Below are 18,188 nucleotides of genomic sequence, written 5' to 3' on the forward strand. Positions count from 1 at the left end.
CGACCGACGTCCTAAAAAAGGACGCAGGCAAAACCCTCGGAAGGTCGTACCTTTGCAACCTTCCATAAATAACGCCCATTAAGCATTTTTACTGTAGAGATATATCTTCATTACGCGACAAATCCCAACCCCGTCCGGTCCGCCGTTCACGCCCGGCTTCCGGTGTGAGGTTATGTGTTTGCGCACGGTTTCAGGGTCATCCGGCAGGCCGAGGACTGCACAAGAGTTGCGGTCGAGTCAAATCCCAGAACATGGGACAAATAGCTGTCGTGCTGCTGAAACTGCTGCAGAGAGCAGAGCGCATAATGCAGCGGAAGTTTCGAAGCGCACTAGAGTGGAGGATGGTTTTTAGCGATTTGGGACCGTTTAGGACATGTCCGGTGATTTGGGATGTCAGAATCAAAGTTTGTTCACTCTCCCGCTCGCAGCTCGGTGCGGTTTGCGATCCTGTGAGGTATTTGTGGTAGAAGTGCTTGAAGTGATCATTTACAACATTCAATTTCTTCCTGGATGGATAGTCCGAGCTGACCTCAATCGGTTGGAAGTCATTAGACGCCTAGTCTCCCTCGCCAGTGGACTCTCGGCATTCTGGTCATGAGGGAACGAAAAGCAACAAGCAACTGACACCCTCGCAGAGCGCAAGCAATACACGCAGCGTGGTTGCAGCTTTGCGAAGAGGAGTCCTGTTTGCTCCTCGAAAACGATGGCAAGCTCGAAACCCGAAAACGTGTGCGATGGGAACATTTGCACGGACCGCAGGTTACCGCGATTGTGGGAAAATTTTCCAGCGGTTTGCTCCACCACCGGCTCCAATGCAGCCGGGTAGGCTACCTCTCGTGTTCGGTTCCACTGGGGCATCCAGCAAAGCGTGTCCTTTTCCCACGGCAGAGTACCGGATAGGCTTCACCGGCTGGGTGGCCACCGACGCTGCTGTTGCCGGTGGTTTCGTGGCTTTTTGTCGTCTCGCTTCGCTTCACTTGGTCCTCGGTTGGAAGCAGCCTGGCGAAAGTTAGATAACGCAGAACGATGGGGAAAGTTTTGTACCAAAAATCGAGCCAACGCGCCACCCATCACGAGTGGGTTCCGGGAGTGACTACGACTCCTTTTTCCGGTACTCCGGTATTTGGAAATTCGTTGTGACCGCCGGACGACCGGGCGAAGGACGAAAAGGACGCTGGTGAGAGGGTGCGCGAACCACGGGGAGTTTAATTGTGTGCTATCATTTCCGAAAAAGTCGGATGTTTACGATTTTTATAATTTGTCCGTACGCCTTACCGGTGCAGCGGTCTTTGGTGTGGTCGCTTTGTGTGTGTGTGTGTGTGTTTTTTTTGCAATCCGGCTGACTCAGCACTTTCCGTCTCAAAAACGCTAGCAATGGGTTTGGTTTGGTACGGGTTCGGTCCAGTTTTAATGCTGGATGTGCTTTGTCCATTATTGTAAATAATGAGATGCTGAGAAGAGTAAAAAAAGCGAACAGCTACCCGCATGAAGCACAAACCCTCAGATACGAGATTGGAAAGTGCGAGAAGGGTGAAATAAGCTTTCGAATTATCTTTTTCTCTTGGGCCATCCACCACATCGGTGAATACCGGAGAAAGAGAAAAAAAACAAGAGAAACATCCGTCCCAAACCCTCTCCTTGTTGTGGCGACAATATCGCACGCGATTCCTTGTTTTCCACCTTCAACGGTCGGCTTGTGCTTTATCGAACCGGAAACACTCATTCATCGCTAGAGTTTTTTTTTGTTGCCCATAGCCTTCCTTCGACTGTTTGTTTTCGTGCAATCGTGTCGAGCAGCCACGATGGAGACGCCCGGTCAGGGTCTGGGGACACTCTTTCTTCGCTTTCCCAAGGCTTTGGCCCCTTAAGCGGGGATTCGTTTGTGTGAATTTTGCTCCCGGGAGTTTAACGTGCGCTGTCTCGCTCGGATCGCATTCCGAAGCAGCCATCGGGCTTGGTAGAAGCAGACAAAATGTCACTTAAAATTAAGTTTTCGAGTGGACTCTTGCGCGTCTTGTCGACTTCAGCACTGTCGTCCCAGGCGTGTGTTTTCGCTCACTGCTAAATGGATGTTGTATGTTAATTTTACACCCGCCGACATTCGCATTACGCGCACGGAGGTCCTGCCACGCAGGAATCAACGGGGCAAGGGCATTGCAACGCACTCCAGACGTTCGGCCATTAGTATGGCGACCATCGACCCGAAACCGAGCAGACCCGTTTTAGTCGCAGCAACCGCTGCGTTGGGTGTGTTTGATGAAGAGCTTCCGCTTTGTTGTTTGTCAAGTGGCGCACCACTAGCATCTACCTTTCTCTCTCTCTCTCTTTCACACACACTCGGTTGTCCCATTTACACTTGTTGGGAAAAGGGTGTTTCGTTCGAATGTGCCACTCGAGATGCCAGAAAGCATGGAGCAGCAGCAAAAGCAGTAGCTCCTAGCCACGAAGCTTCTTACACCTGAGTGAGCTTCGATTTTTGAACTGGACCGAAAAGCGATTTTCACTTCCGAATGGTACCGTGGGGGCTCTCAGGAGAAGGACCCTATTTGCAGTCACGATGCTCGAACGCAGCGTCCTTCCACTGGTCGGATTTCGAGCAGTACAGTTGGATGCTGAAGGGTTGGAAGAGCTTTTCTCGGTTGACTGGAATGCCCAACCGGTCCATCGGTTCATTGGATGCTCGGTTGACCGGAGGACTTTGGTTTTGGCGGGCAGGATATGATGTTTGGGAATACAATCTAATCACACTTGCTGGCAGTGACATGATGACTCACCTCGCCAATGTTCATTGTTGGGGTCGAAGAACGGCTCAAACATGCAGCAGTGATCTCGTTGGCGTGATGTTTGACTTTGAGCCAATGACACTCGGGAGTAGCGAGCTGTCGAAACAAAGCTACGCGTCCGGTGTCAAGTTGGGGATTCTGATAGATGGTCTCCACAGGCCGGATGTAGCGCCCGAGGGTCGTAAGCGAGCTATTTTAGCATCACAGAACCTTACACCGAATGCGCGCAACAAGGAAATGCCGCAGGAAGAGAGATTCATTCGACCCAGTGACTCTTAATCCCTTCCGCTGCAAGGGCGAAAATGACCTGACTTTCAAGCTTAGCAGCCCGTTATCATCAACGTTGCATTCCGGGACCGACGACACATCGCTGACTAATTGCATCAAAAAACGCCTGGCAGCGCCAGGCGATGAACAATGGCGACGACAGCGAGGATGAGCCGTTCGAGCCTGCGTCTAGCCGAGAAGGCGACCCATTTGCAACATGCTACAAGGCGAGAAAAGATCTCGGAAAAGACACACTTACCAGCTCCCTCAAGTGCACGGCACGGCACGGCAACGTCGGTGATGGTAAATTGCTCTAAATTGATTTACGACAGTTTCAGTGGCACATTCTGGCACGATTCGTGCCCGTGTGACACTTTCACGTGAGCTTCGGCCGGAAAGAGCAACGAGCAGGATTTGAAAAGACTTTCCGTTCCGTCCCGGACCGACAGCACTCGCTTGACGGAAGCGAGATCCCAGCTGGCGAACCGTCTCCACTGGTAACGTCGGCTTACGTGGACGAGAGAAGGCCTACTTGGATCGCGGGTGAATGGCGAGAAATAGTAACTAGCTGGTACCACCGCATCGTCGGCTGAGTAAATGCCCTCGAGCGATGGCGGCATCGGCGGCGGCAGCGTTCGACGAAGAAAAGGAAATCTAATGGGAAAAGGAAGGCGCCCGGGCGCCGGGCCAAGGAAATGGGATCCTTCATAAGATTGTGAATATTTATTTTGCTTTCCCGGTACCGGGCGCGTGTGTTCTGCTCCGCGTCAGTCTCGACGTGCTGCAGCGGCGTGGTCGTCCTCGCAATCGCGCGGGAAGGAAAACAAAACACAGCTTAGTATCTTGGTCTGCTCCCTCGAGCGCCGGGGAATCGAATCCGTGCCGGGGAAAAAGCCCGCAGGCAAATCAGAAACGCGAAGGGATGCCTAACGACTGTTAGCGAATCCTGTTGCCGGGGAGCATGAAATGTAATCAAATAAAAACGTGAACGTGAATCGAAGCGCCTTATTCTAGAATGATGGCGGCTTACTGAATGGGAAATGGGAATACCTGGCGGTAGCACGGAGCAAGATCAACGTACAGAAATCGTAATGTTATTACTAATAGTAATAATAATAATAACGCGAATAATGGAAACAACCGCACGAGGCTTGTATGCACGTGTTGGGAGCGAAGCCATCTCTAGCCAGCGAAGGTTTGGCGGAGCATAAAAAAGGGCCCAAAAGCCCTTGAACGGCAGCCTAACGAAAGAGGCTGCGCCCATACTAGGAATAGAAGTAAAGTGTTTGGTCGGGATCAGGGCTGAATGGTCGCTGAATGTGCAGGGCTAAATCCACCGGTCTGGGATTGGATGAAGGATGGCGCCGACGGCGATTGTGACCGGAAATGTTCGAACGAATCGAAGCAAGGAATCGCTTCCTAAAGAGCTTGAGGAGTGCTCGATGGTGGTGAATCGGTATCGATGATGAGTTGCGCAAGTTATGTTGAGCATTATATTATCGCGTCCTTTCCCGCTTTTTATAATGGCATACTGCTTCATACGTCGTTTCCGTTCCGTAGTTCCAAGGCCCCAATCGTCGTTCTAGACGGCTTGAGCTAGCTTGAGAATCTGCGGTGGCTACGGTGGCCCTTCGAACGAAAGCGGAGAAGTGTTCCCTCGCGTACCGTACCATTTGATTTTTTGATAAGATGAGTTCGCAAAATACAATGTAATGCACCGAGACCGGGAAATGTGGGGCGAATGTGGACGAACGGTCGAAAACGAAGCACCCGGAGAGTTAATAGAGATTCCGACGAGCCAGTAACTCTCCGGGACGAACCCGGATGCCGACACAATTGGAAGTGCCATCAGAGCTTTCTTCCCAACGGACTTCGGAAGAAACCTGACTTCCGAGTCAAGCTTTGCTTTTTGCGTTGACGTCGTCGAGCGGGAAATGGGCTCGCTTTCAACAATGGCCCTCCGTTCGTATGTTACAATGCGGGCACGTTCGAGGAGTTTCTCAAGAACAGGGCTTCACCTGCCACGGCAATTCGATGCCCTGCTTGGGAGCCCTTCTAGCCGACCCACACGATAAGGTGGACTTGTGGCTGAATAGCTTCCATTCCCCTGCAAAGGGTTGCCCAACGAAAGCGTTCTATCGCTGACTCGCTGAACCGTGCGCGTTGCGGGTGGAACCTTTTCCCTTCAATTGGATCCACGGTACCGTGACAATGGTAGAGCCGAGCCGTACGATCGGCACTGGAACTGACCGGGACCGGTGGACCTCTTAAATAAATCTCAATTACGACGACACGGACCACGGTAAATAGCTTCTCACGTTTCGTCGTTTGACGGCACGGCTCCAGCAAGCTTCCTACATCCCAATTACGGGGAACCAGCTGGTCGAAGCCAGTCGATCGCAACGACTCAACGGCTCGGTTCCACCCCGTTGGAACCACGATGGATGGTCGCGATTATTGCTCAATCATTTCGACATTTTTCATTCATTCGCTCGCTCATTCGTCTCCAGTGTCCTGCCCGTCTTTGCTCGACATCACGTGGCCGACATTTGCCGTGACTGTGGCCGTCTAAATTGCAATTTTATTTAGCGAATCAAACCGCGAACCGCAGCACCCCAGACAGCACGGAAGAATCCTCTTCGTTTGATGCGTTCCCAAATGCAAATGTGCAGTGTTGTTGCAGTTGGGGCGCATATGTTCCGCTGCTGACACCATTCGTGCAACCGTTGGTGCAGGTTGTGGACGAAATTCAAACCAAACTTACGGCACACCATCCAAAACGGAACATGGAACAACCTGGCACGAATGAAGAAAGGGAGTCAACTTAATTGTATGCCAAAAACACGTTTCCAGAATGTGCTGTGTGGTTTTTCCCCCTACAATATGGAGAATGGAGTAGAAACTCTAAGCGTATGCTTAAAGTGTAGAGCCATGCACGTTGTGAGGTTTTAATACTGAAATTATTGTTTTCCTGAGCACACTTCTTCCCTGGAAGGAATCGTTGCTAATACAGGTAGTGTTCCATCACAGTCAGCATTTCCGTGAGTCGGTTGCAGGTTGTACGTTATCAAAACATTTCTTCAAACCTGAGCCCTCATCACGTTTATTATGTTTTCTGCAATATGATCTTACACAATGCATGTAGCACGAGCGAAGGCGATAGTTTGGAGCGGCTGAGATGGCTGAGAATTTTCAATTGCGTTGGTCGTTTCCATTTCCTGTAATTAAATGACCCCTTTTCGCTCGTGCGTCGAAACACACGCTTTACAAAATAAAAACATTGTGGTCTCTCTGAAAGAGCCCTTCAATTGTGTCATCACTATATGGAACTGAACGTAATTCAAAACAGGAATATGTTGCCTCACCCGATAACCGATTGATAGATTGAGAGACGATAATAGTCAGAGTGCTCGTTTTCATGAAAATCCTGGATTTGACTGCAACGAAAACAAATTTCCGTTAGAAAACTGACCCTTTCTATGCTTTCGATAAGAAGAGCACAATAAGAGCCATGATGCGCCCCAAAATAGAACGAAAGTTCAACGAATGGCGGCCACGAAAATGACGCCCTGTTCACAGAAATCGTTCCGAGATTGCAAAAGTGCAGATGGTTGCAGATGAGTAGTTCGCAGAAATTTTCGAGCAAAAGTTAAGATTGCTTTCGCAATCTGTTGGATGGATGTATTTGTCATATTAATTTACTCATTTTCCGATCCCTTTCTTGATGAGGAAACTAGTTTTTCTATGCGTCCAAAAATGTCTCAAAACAATTTTCTCTTTATATTTCAGCACTCCTATGCACGAGCTTCTGGGTGGTTCAGTTCGCTGCAGCCAGAAAATGTTATATCTGCGGAGAAGGTGCCGATGGACCGTTCCGAACGCTGCCAACGCACCACGGCCAGAGTAGCGTTCCGACCGTCGAAGGCACTTGCGAGGACTTTCGACCCGAAGAGAAGTATGCCTTTGATTGTCCACCGACATACACGAGTTGTTTAACACAAGTCGACGGTAAGTAGTACACATTTGTGCAGTACAAAAAGTATATTTTCATTTAAACGCTCCTCTCATACCAACAAGTTTGCCCTTGAATTGACCCCGAAACTGCTTGAGCCCTTCGCTGATAAAGGCGTCATGAGTGAAATTTGACAAATTTTGTGGCTTTTTATAACCGCTAAGCGGAAAGAGAGAGGCTGTACTCCGAAGCTGCACTACACTCTGAGTGACATTACCGAATGATTTCTCTTTTTATCTTCACAAACATAATCGTAAAACAGATTTTTAAATCGGTTCATGCGTTGGCCATTCCAACTTGAAGGTCCCAAACGAACCTTTGGCAAAAGAGCAGAGCGAACTCTCGCATGCTGCCCGTTGGACAAGATGCTACATTACGATTATGATGGTGACAAAAACGATAATGATCACGACACCACCGTCCAGCTAACCATCGGATAGCGACAGCGAACGAGGACGATGATGCTGATGCTACTGATGATGACGAGAGTCTGCTCTTAACCTTCATAAGCGAGAAAGGAAAAGAGAGCATTCCAAGTGAAGATGGCTAGTGCACTTGAGGGTGTCTTTAACGCTTTGCTATGTGAAGTTCACTCTGCACTGTTCGAGTCACCATTCTATACCAGCGGATCTGCAGATGTCTTTTTGAGCGCGGCATCTACCCCTCATTAAAACACGTCAAGCGTATTTTTTTTTTGAATAAGGTGGCCCTCCTGCACAGAGTCTCGTAACGCCTTTACGTTCAGATGGTTTCCATGGAAGGGAAACGGGGATGTTCGAATTAATGCAGTTCCTAAGTTTCGTCTGGTTGGCCTTTGCGACACATCTGGTATGTCGTCTCCACAGTGACCTATTCCCTTACAACTAGCGAGTGAGGAATTCTTCAGTTCTGACACGAACCATTCCAGGTTCATAATCACGCTTTCAATGATATTCAGACATACTACAACATCATAAATTCTTATCATCATTATTATCGATTGTACTAAACACACCAAAACTCGATTTTGGTGGAGAAATTCTCCATTTATTTCGTGTTCAATAGTCAGCGTTGGAGGACCAGCGATTCTTGGTGCCTGGACCACCGGCTTTGTCCGATTGGTTCCTCAAAAACTTTAGCCCAGCTTCAATGGATGCTTCCAAGCTTAATTTACTTTCCGGTGCAGTTCGCGACCGATGCCGACCTGCGACGACATCCGACGGTCCATAGTATTCGTACGTCGCTGGAGGCTCTATCTCCGCTCCCGTGTTGCGCTGTTGCTGAACTTTACACGGGCCGTTCTCTGGTTCCTCGGAGTCGCTCAATTCGTTACGAATCGGGACTGGAGCTGTCCGCTTAGCCGGTTGGCTCATTTCCACAACATTTAGGTTGCGCCGTTTTAGTTCCTTGGGTTGGGAGTTCTTTTTGGTCGTGAAGTACAAAGCTCGCACGTTTGAATCTTCTTCCGGCAGGGGAATGTTCTCTAGAGATATAGATTGAGGTGCATTTTCCACAGCAGCCTCCATCGGTGGCATTGGACCAACCAGGGGGGTTTCATCATCGCTCGCTTCGGATGATTCCGATTGACGTCTGTGGGTGTCCTGATGTGGTGGTTGTCCTGATGTATGATCCGAAGGATGGCACGATTGATACCAACGTTGAGTGTTGTCATATGAAACACCTGCAGGACGCGATCGCTCATCGGTTGGTGGAGGAGCAAATTCTGCGATCCGTTCGCTTCGTTTCAGATCGTTCCACTCATGCTGCGACAGAATGAACCGCTCTTTGGCCGGGACCCATTCTTTATCTTCGGGATTTTGCTCCTTTCCTTCGTCCCATGGTCTCACGTGATCTGCCCGCTCGCGTTCTCGGCGACGTTCTTCCTTTTGCTTCTTTTTACGCAGCTTTTCTTCGGCTTTCGAACGACGCTTTTCCTCATCCTGATCGTACAACGGTTCGTGCTTTGCCTCGTCATTTTTCTGTTCCTCTTCTACTTCCGGTGGCAAGCCCAAACGAGCCCGTTGTCGTGCACGTGCAGCCTTCACCCGATCGCTGATTAATTTGTCTCGTGCCATTCGCAGTGCTTCACGTTCCTTTTGCGCCTCCACCGTTGATTCACGGATCGTGTCCAGCTCGTCCCGTTGCCGGTTTCGTTCTTGCTGATCGGTCGAAAACGCGTAGTATCCAACACCGTGCATTCGCGCCTCTATGAAATACAAAGATCAATCGAGCACATTATTCATCGGAACACATATAACGTAGTTCCTACTAAGCATCCCGTCATCCACCCAGTGCATGATTTATCCATAAACTAGTAAAATGTAACGTAACGATCAGCAATACAACCTCCTATCTTACGTGGTATAAATGTTCCACATTAAAAGAAGCAGTGATGTTCGAAATCTGGTTTTGTTCATCGCATTTGCCCGTTCTGCAAAAGAATATGAATATGAATAGTAATCCTCTAGCCGATGCAAAATTGTACGTTCCCGTCGGTGCGATTCCGTATCTGACACTCGTACAGCGAAATGCGAAAGAAGCTCGACCCATCCAGTGATTCCACTGACCGAGGGACCCGGCTCGGTAGGGATTTTTGTGCAAGTTTTTAATTAAATTACTCCCCTTCGACCCACCGGACATTGCGTTGTATAGCGTTGTTGAGAAACGAGCACGACCGTGCTTCCGGTTCAAAGAAAATCTTCATTCTATTCGAAGATTACACACACTTACGAATTGAAGGGGGGACGAACGTTGAGAACCAAACGGAAACTGAGAATGCACAAAAGGAAAGCACAGCTGGAAAGAGCTGAAAATTGCAATCCACACCACATCCGACTGCCGGCAGTAGGGCAGGATGCGAAAAATTAGTTCAAACCACAGAACGGTGCGGTTGCTGGATGGGAGAACGGTTGAAAGTCACATTTATTACGTTATATTGTTTCTGGTTGCCATCATCGACAGACCCGCACCATGTTGCAATAATGGTTCGTTTACACGGATCGAATACCCAGAGCGCGATTAAATTGGATTTCATTAGCAACTCGTTTTTGGCGCGGGAAAAAGATTGCATTTTCCCCATTTTAATCGCCCATTATTGCCCCTAAACTCGTGTCCTGTGTCTGACCTCTGGCTGTGGCACACTATTGTGCCGTTGCGTCGTTTCCATCGGGTTTCATCGTTGCCTCGCCGATTACCCAGCGTCATGGTGGGGTTTGGCTGGTTTTCCCCGGCAAGCAGCGCTTTTCCTACGCTTCTCGCGCAACTCATTCATCGTTGTTCCGTATTTATCTTACCCCAAAAACTCGCCTTATCTATTCGCAAGCGAGTCAAAAGCCTGTAAAAATTAGCAAGCCCTGTTACAGCCAGCATCATCGCACATCGCATCGGTGGTATAGAAAAGTTTCGTTTCACCTTCCTGGCACCGTGAAAAGGAACGCCCACCCCCGAAGGGCACGCTTCTCGCGATGCGCTTCTATCTCGCCGGAAACTTTTCTTCTTTCCGAAGCGAAAACTTTCGCCCATTTAGGCATCAGGGCTTGGCGTTCCATAAGGGTCTGGGATTTCTCCTCCCCACAGCCACCATACCATGCAAGCAGTTTTCATTAACAAACCCGAGAGCGGGAGCGCCGTAATGGCCGGAGCCGGAATACACACTCCAGTGCAAAAGTCGCATGAATGTGAGGAAACAAATAAGCCCCGAAAAACGAATAACAACCCTGCATCCTGGCACACTCTTGACGCGGGAATGTGTCACTCGCACCGTATGAAAGGGAAAACGCCAGTAATCGCGATGCTGCCTCAATGTGTGGTAGCCGTTTGTGAAGGAGGTGAGGTGTGCTTCTTGGATTCATACAAATCATTATCATCAACAGGCTTCTGATAAAAGGCAACGGCAAGTGTGTAATCTTAAAACGAACACGCACGTGCGCACCAACAACCATGTAAAAGCCCTGTCCATTGCCCTAAACTCACACACCGCATGATGAAAGGGAACGAAAATTTAATTTTAATGATATTCCTTTCGAAAAAGCTCCGTTGTCAACGTACAGAACGCAAGTAAACGTCCTTGCCGGGCCGTCCCAGTGAAGGCACGATTCCTGTTCGATGTGACACATTGAAAATCGCGCTAATGGTACGACATCTTAATGGACTGCGTGCTGCGCTGTCTTACGGTTTCACTCATCCCCGGTTACGTCCTTTCCAACGGTTGTGCTTCGATGCGAATTTATGTTCCGCACATTCCACACACATTCTCAAGTGGCTGGCATCAGCCGGTACGGTTCTAAAATCCTTCCGCCTATCTTCGGTTCACGTACTTCTGCACCAAGCGTCCTACTAGCTCGCTCGCACTCTTCTCCGAGGCTGGTCGATGACAAGCTTCATTTTTAATGAAGATTGAAAGTTTATTAGCTCTGCACGCAACGCACTGGCCAGAAACCGAATCTAAACCGGAATGAGGGAGCTATGTACCGGTGTTTCCTTCATTAGAAGCAGTTTGGGGGGCTTTATGGGTAAGGACAACAGACGGAAGATGGAAAATCGTGTAATATTTAAATTATATTCGCACCATTACGAAACTCTGCGTGCTGTGTGCGGGTACATTTACGACTAAATGTGCACACGCGTCGTTCATGTACAAGTTCATAGAGCTAGCCATCTGAGCACCTGCTTGTATTGGGAGTTGAGCATAAGTGATTTGGTAATTGAAAAGAACATCACTTCCTAGCCAAAGGATCTCCAATAATGCAGCAAGAATCATTTTGGCTAGGGCGTAATCAAATTGCATCCAAGTATCGGTTCTATACAGTGTGTACGTTTCGTTAGGAAGTTAACTACGATTTCGGATTTATTTCTCTAACACTCAGTAGTCTAATAAATAAATACTTGTGGCACGGTTAGCTCAAAGCTTCTAATACCTCTGGAGGACATCGTAACAGAATGGTTTTGTTTTGTGTCTTGTTATCCCTCCCTCCAATTCCCCATTCAATCCTTATCAACAATCCTTTACCCCTTCGCCGCAATCCGCCCAAAGCGTTGGAACTAGCCCTTGTATGCTAAGGCAGACCCAACCCAAAGATTGGGAAGCCAATGTAACCTTCAAATGGGCTTCTGGTCTTAACTCAATGTTCATCCAAATATGTCCTTAACGAACTTGTGTCCTTTCCCCCTTAGTCAAGTTCTCTCGAATGCTAACGAACGTGTGCTAAGTTCAAGCTCAGCTTGCCATGAAATTGTAATTCGCTTCTCTTTTTATATCTTGGTTGATTTATCTATGCTCTGGAGGGCTGCGGCATTCGTCACGACTTGCAAGCAAAATTTATTGGCATTTAATTGTAGCGTTTGCACTTAAGACGGGCCGCCTCGAAGGTGTTACGGTGCCCATCGATGAAGGTTAACGAGTTCGCAGAGCATACACCCATCGATACGGTAGCTTTAAAATTGAGACATCGTCAATGAACCGCTGTCTGGTTTATTAACAGCCATTGGCGCGCCCTAGTACTTTTTATTGAAGGCACTTTTGCTCATGGGTCTCCTATTTTTTTCGTTGTTTTTTCCCCCGTTCCAGGTGAAATCGAGATACGAACGTGCGGCGAAAACCTGGCCATTAACGATTGTAAGAGCGCAAACAGCATCGACTACTGCTACTGCAGTACGGACCTGTGCAACCAGTTGACACGCAGCGAGATCCGTCGTTCAATCGAAACCTCCCTGCTGAATGCACACCATCGCAACCGGCTCGGTGGTGTCGGAATGCATCATCATCTACCGCCCAACAACAGTGACGACGAGGATATGGCCGAGTCTTCCGGAATGGACGGTGATCGAAGCGAGATGCATCGCACGTCGTCGCAGCAGCGCCACCGGGACGTTCTGCACAATGGTGGCGCAGTTTCTGCCCCAGGTCATCGAGATGTTACGACGCAAATCACCATCACGCTGAAGCCGGTAGCAACGGCTGCCGATCGGCGGAACAAAGATAGCATCGCCGCGGATGACTCCAACAACGCCACATCAGCCGATCGTAGCAGCGCAAGTAACGCCATTCCAAGCACCAGCACCAGCGCAGCCCACTCGCAACGTATGGGCTCTGGGTCTGGCTTTCCCGTCAGTTGCTTCGTTTTTCTGATGGCGGTGGTCGCATCGAACCATTTTCCGGTGTTCCAGAATCGGTACTAAACGGCGCACTAGCGAGCGCCAAGCCATTGGCGGACTTCCGATATGTAATTTGAAACATTGCAAAGCCGCACGACTGCATTCCAAGAATGAAGCAACATGCCGGTCTCAACGGGCTTTGGCAAGAAGCGAAGCGGTTTCGTTTGGCGTTATCTGTGATGATGCTATGCGTCTACGTCGACGATCCCGCGGCTCCGAAACAGAACGAAAAAACACAAACCAACGGTAGCAAATTTTCCTTTCGAGATGCGTATAATAAGTAGCGTGTAGTAGTATCCTTTTTCGGTTCGGTTGGCAGGATCCTTAGTGATTACGTTTGAAAGAAACTGCACTGCGCTGCATCGCAGAGATACCGCAAGTTCGATGAAGCACCCTTGCTAGGTGTCATGTTAGATGAAACGATTGAAAATGTCGCGATTTGGTCGCTTTGTTCCATTGCTAGTCGCTATTAAGGCCCCGAGAAAGTTGTTAGGAGCAAGGGCTAGAACGTTGTACATAGTTGTAAATACCGTAAAAGCCACTGAAGCTACCACTCCAATAGCCACCATTTGCATTCGTCACCGACTAAATAGAAAGTCTACCGAGTATGTTAATGTTCTATTCCTCTACGGAGGAGGAGAAACAATCGTAATATCAGAGTAAAATGGCAACCCGATGCCACCGACTACCTGGGGCAAAGAACAGTCAGCAGAAGCAGAATCAGAAGCTGCATCAGTGTCGAGATTAGTCAAGATTAGTCGCGTGCCATCTTCCCAATTTGAATCTTGCGTCTAAGAGACGCTCCCATAGCAGCTCCATGGGGTTATTTCTTTCCTCTTTCGTTTGATGTTTGCTAAAACGAATTGCTCAAGCCCCAACCCATTAGAGGTAATAATAAACTCGTAAAGTACGAACAATGTTTTCTTTCTAGTGACCAGATAGGCATTCACATTCGAAAGCAACGGACAGTATTGCAGTAAACATAAAATGGCTGTGTGTTATCAACACAGCAATTCAAAAAGCCGTACGTAACAGCTTGAGTAGAATTGAAAGAGATATAGAGCAGAAGAAAATAAAATATATCCAAGCGATTGTTCGAATTTTTCCTACAAATATCCAAGTAGAGAAGGAAATTGCAATTCTGCAGATTGTATAACGAATTACGACAGCAATCGTCGGGCAGAGATGCAACACGGTTGTACTAGATGTTAGATTAAACACGGACATTGAATCGACTAATAGCTATCCCGAAAATCGTAAGCCGTTTGCACGATACAGTGAAAATAAATCGCCCCAAAACGTGGATAATGTGATTTGGGAAATGAACGGCGGACGTCCTAAGTATTCGTTATCTGGCACACCTTTCCAGGGGGGGCGCTCAAACAAACGACATAAAATCTTCTTTCCCATACACAAAACCTAAAACGCATTTATTGTGCTGCGTGTTAAACGTTTATTGTGTTATTCGAAATATCACACGGGACGCCAGGGACTGAACGTCGGTCCGAATTCGTAAATCCGTTCAAATGGCATCAGCTGCAGGAATGATGCAGGTGAGTACACACACGGCCAGCGCTATTTCCGATAGTATTATGTTTGTGACAATCAGTGGATCTGCCAATTATCACTAACAACTAGCGGCTGGCCGTGGGGGAATGCAAATTTGCATAACAACTTTCGGAAGTGCGTATTTGAAACCACAGGCGGTGTGACCCTTTTAACTCGCGCTTCCTCGATCAAGCCATCAAGCCACCATCCAACACCATTTAAGTGAAGCGATTTTGCCGCTTCATATATAATTCTACCCCTTCTTGATGCCCTATCTATGCAATCACAAACCCACCGTACGTTAATTCTCGCCCTCCTTTATCATTGAAAGGGTTCGTTGGCTAAAGCGAGCAAACTCAATTGCATTAGCCGAACCATTTAGAAGGAAGCTGGGAACCAGTGAGTTCGTATCTTTCCAACGTTTTTTACATGTTACCGTACTATATAATGTTCAATTATTCACATGGTAAAAAATATTGCAAAGAATAATCAAGCCATGGACGTTGGGAATGTTATTCAACGTAGTTTGACTTATTGCGAATGATTATTTTAAAATAGTTCAAATAAAATTTAGTTGGCATATGCTACAAGTTGTTAACAATTAAATTTACTTACCATCGAACAAAACATCTTGGTAATGCATTGAGTCCTTTTCCAAATTGGCTTCCTCCTGCTGGGCCCACTGTTCTCTCATCATTCTGAACCGCTCACCAACGTCCTCTTCATTATTGGCCGCGGAAGGCATAGGTCCCACGATTTCCCCTTCGTCGTCGGCGTCGTTTACATCATTTAGGTTTCTGGTGGCGGTCTCTTCGGGTGCTTTTGATGCTGAAGCCACTGTGGTGGATGGTCGTTCTAAATCTTCTCTGCGTTGTCCCTCACGGGGTGCCATTGATTTTTCCAGGTCTTTGTCTCTGGCTAAACATTCTTTCAAGTCTTGCTTGAGACATTTTCTTGTGCGGCCTAAGCAATCCGTGTATTCAACCCTAAACAGACATAACACATTTCGTTAGATGTGAGTACGTTTTAAAGCAGAATCTATACTTACCATTTGTTGTCACTTTCTTCCTCTCCTTCACTTCCGTAATCCGAAGAGCTTGCGCTGCTATCTTGTGCCGAATCATCGGACAAGATATTAACTGATTTCGTGTCTTGCTTTTTCTTATTGAACATCACTAAACTATTTTCATCACTATTCAGTGAACCACCAGAAGCTACCATCCGTTCGTAGTATTTTGCTTTAGCTTGCAGCATTTGCTTTGACCGTGCCAGCTGTGCTGAGTCCTCTAGCTCAACGACGATGGGGCGTATTTTTTTCTTTTTGTCTCCATGCTCCATGCGTTTTTCGATTCCATCCTCTTTCGATTTTGTTGCTTTTTTCGGTACAAAATTTTCTACGGATGTGGACGCCTTCGCTCTTCCCACTTCTTCTTGCTTTCGTAGGAGCTCCGCTTTCAAACTAAGAAGCTGTTCAGAAGATAAAAAGATCCTACTGTTACATACTGCTCCGATATTTACGAGATGTTCCAAGGGGCGGTAAAAAGTACTTACCGAAGATTTATCAATTTCAATTTTACGATTTGGATCGTTCATCCTGCGGCAATTGTTTACGCTCTATGGCTCTGATTGACATTTCTCCGCGTCAAACAGCTGATTGCAACCAACCGTTTGACAGTTCAACAAGCCCACTTCAACCGTGTACCGCTGGCAAACAACACGTACCTGCGGTTTCTTTCAAAGGTTTGCATTTTTTTTGCATCTAAGGTAAGGCCGTTTTGTTTTTATTGCAGTTAAACTTAGCTAGGTTGAGTAACACCCTGTTCTTTTGATTCCGCAGGCATGGTGCGAGTGCTCTTCGTGCATCCCGATTTGGGTATCGGTGGAGCGGAACGACTAGTCGTCGATGCTGCCCTCGCATTGCAGAGCAAGGGCCACACGGTCAGTTTTCTAACCAACCATCACGATCCGAACCACTGCTTCGATGAGACGAAGGATGGGCGTCTGCCGGTCATGACGGTTGGGGATTGGCTGCCGAGGGATATCTTTGGAAAATGTTATGCCGTCTGCGCATACATTCGTATGATGTACGCAGCCTTCTACTATAGCTTGTATCTGTCGAAAAAGGAACCGGTGGATGTGGTATTCTGTGATCTAATTTCTTTGGGAATACCCATTTTCCGACTGGCACGCCCAAATCCAAAGATTCTGTTCTACTGCCACTACCCAGATCAGCTGCTGTCTAAACCGGGAAGTGTTTTAAAGCAATGCTACCGTTTGCCACTCAATTATCTCGAGGAGGTGACTACGGCGCAAGCGGATGGCATTTTGGTTAATAGTAAATTCACTAGCCGTGTGTTTAAAGAAACATTCAAACGTATTGCCACAGATCCAGATGTACTGTACCCGTCGTTAAATACCCGGTTCTTCGATGAAACCTCTATCGAAGATTCTGACCATGTGGTAAAGCTACCGAATGATGCGTTTGTATTCCTTTCGATAAATCGGTACGAACGTAAAAAGAATCTTCCCCTCGCGTTGCACGCTTTCAAAGCACTGCAGGAAAAGGTATCCCCTGTCGAATGGCACAAAGTATGCCTCATTATGGCCGGAGGATACGACGAACGAGTGCTCGAAAACGTCGAGCATTATGACGAATTGGAGGAGCTGGCCGAAGATATGCAGATACGCTCGAAAGTACGCCTTCTGAAGTCTCCTAACGATCGGCAGAAGCTGTTCCTTTTGCACCGTGCACAGGCGCTAATCTACACTCCGGAATTCGAACACTTCGGTATCGTACCGCTGGAGGGAATGTACCTCTCGAAACCGGTAATTGCAGCCAACAGTGGCGGTCCAATGGAGACCATTATTCACGACCAAACCGGATTCTTATGTGAGCCTGTTCCGAAGGAGTTTGCCACCGCAATGGCTAAGCTGGTAAAGGATGATAAGCATTGCGAGCGTATGGGAGCAATGGGCCGGAAACGTATACAGCAGCGCTTTTCGTTCGAAGCCTTCAGCACCAAACTAGACAACGTAGTAAACGATCTGATCCAGCGGGAGGGAGAGAAGAAAATCAAATAGCATAGGTGGTGCCTGCCACTGTCCACTTTACTGGCGGTCCAGGGCATGACAAGATTTTCGTCAACCTACCCTTGGTATCCCGGCTGGCTGGCACTCGAGTGAGGCAACGAAATGACTGAGCAAATTCCGAGTCACAGTTGCAGATGCGACTGCAAGAGTTTTAATTTAAATTGCGTATCTCTGCCCACACGAAATACTGTGGCTATATGTAAACGATGGTATCTTGAAATACGTAGTTGTTGTGATTGCCAGCTTCTTCCTAGTGAGAAGAATTAGTTTCAGTAGTTCAACAAGTTGTAGTTAATGTTTTAGCTCTTTCAAATAAACTTCTATCAGCACGATTCAAACCTAACATGTGATATTTG

The 18,188-nt window shown here is 47.7% G+C and overlaps 2 protein-coding genes across 2 annotated transcripts; one reads left to right on the forward strand and one right to left on the reverse strand.

The window, feature by feature from the left end:
* Positions 1-8,099: 8,099 nt before the first annotated feature.
* LOC128730774 (coiled-coil domain-containing protein 174) lies at positions 8,100-16,335 on the reverse strand. Its single transcript, XM_053823853.1, has 5 exons — positions 16,294-16,335; positions 15,791-16,209; positions 15,358-15,728; positions 8,723-9,247; positions 8,100-8,659 (listed from the first exon to the last, which is right to left on the reverse strand). The coding sequence occupies exons 1-5, from the start codon at positions 16,333-16,335 to the stop codon at positions 8,100-8,102; spliced, it is 1,917 nt and encodes a 638-aa protein (XP_053679828.1).
* Positions 16,336-16,581: 246 nt separating this feature from the next.
* LOC128731389 (alpha-1,3/1,6-mannosyltransferase ALG2) lies at positions 16,582-18,108 on the forward strand. Its single transcript, XM_053824504.1, has one exon. It carries the CDS (start codon positions 16,582-16,584, stop codon positions 17,821-17,823), a length of 1,242 nt encoding a protein of 413 aa, XP_053680479.1. The 3' UTR covers positions 17,824-18,108.
* Positions 18,109-18,188: the final 80 nt, after the last annotated feature.

This window comes from Anopheles nili, chromosome 2 (assembly GCF_943737925.1).
Source record: "Anopheles nili chromosome 2, idAnoNiliSN_F5_01, whole genome shotgun sequence".
Classification (NCBI taxonomy): Eukaryota; Metazoa; Arthropoda; class Insecta; order Diptera; family Culicidae; genus Anopheles; species Anopheles nili.

Coding starts and splice junctions, on each gene's coding strand:
- LOC128730774 (XM_053823853.1), bottom strand. CDS start 16,335: ATGAACGATCCAAATCGTAAAATTGAAATTGATAAATCTTCG. Junction 15,729..15,790: donor GAAGAAAGTGACAACAAATG/GTAAGTATAGAT, acceptor ATGTCTGTTTAG/GGTTGAATACACGGATTGCT. Junction 8,660..8,722: donor TGAGCGATCGCGTCCTGCAG/GTGTTTCATATG, acceptor ATCATACATCAG/GACAACCACCACATCAGGAC.
- LOC128731389 (XM_053824504.1), top strand. CDS start 16,582: ATGGTGCGAGTGCTCTTCGTGCATCCCGATTTGGGTATCGGTGGAGCG.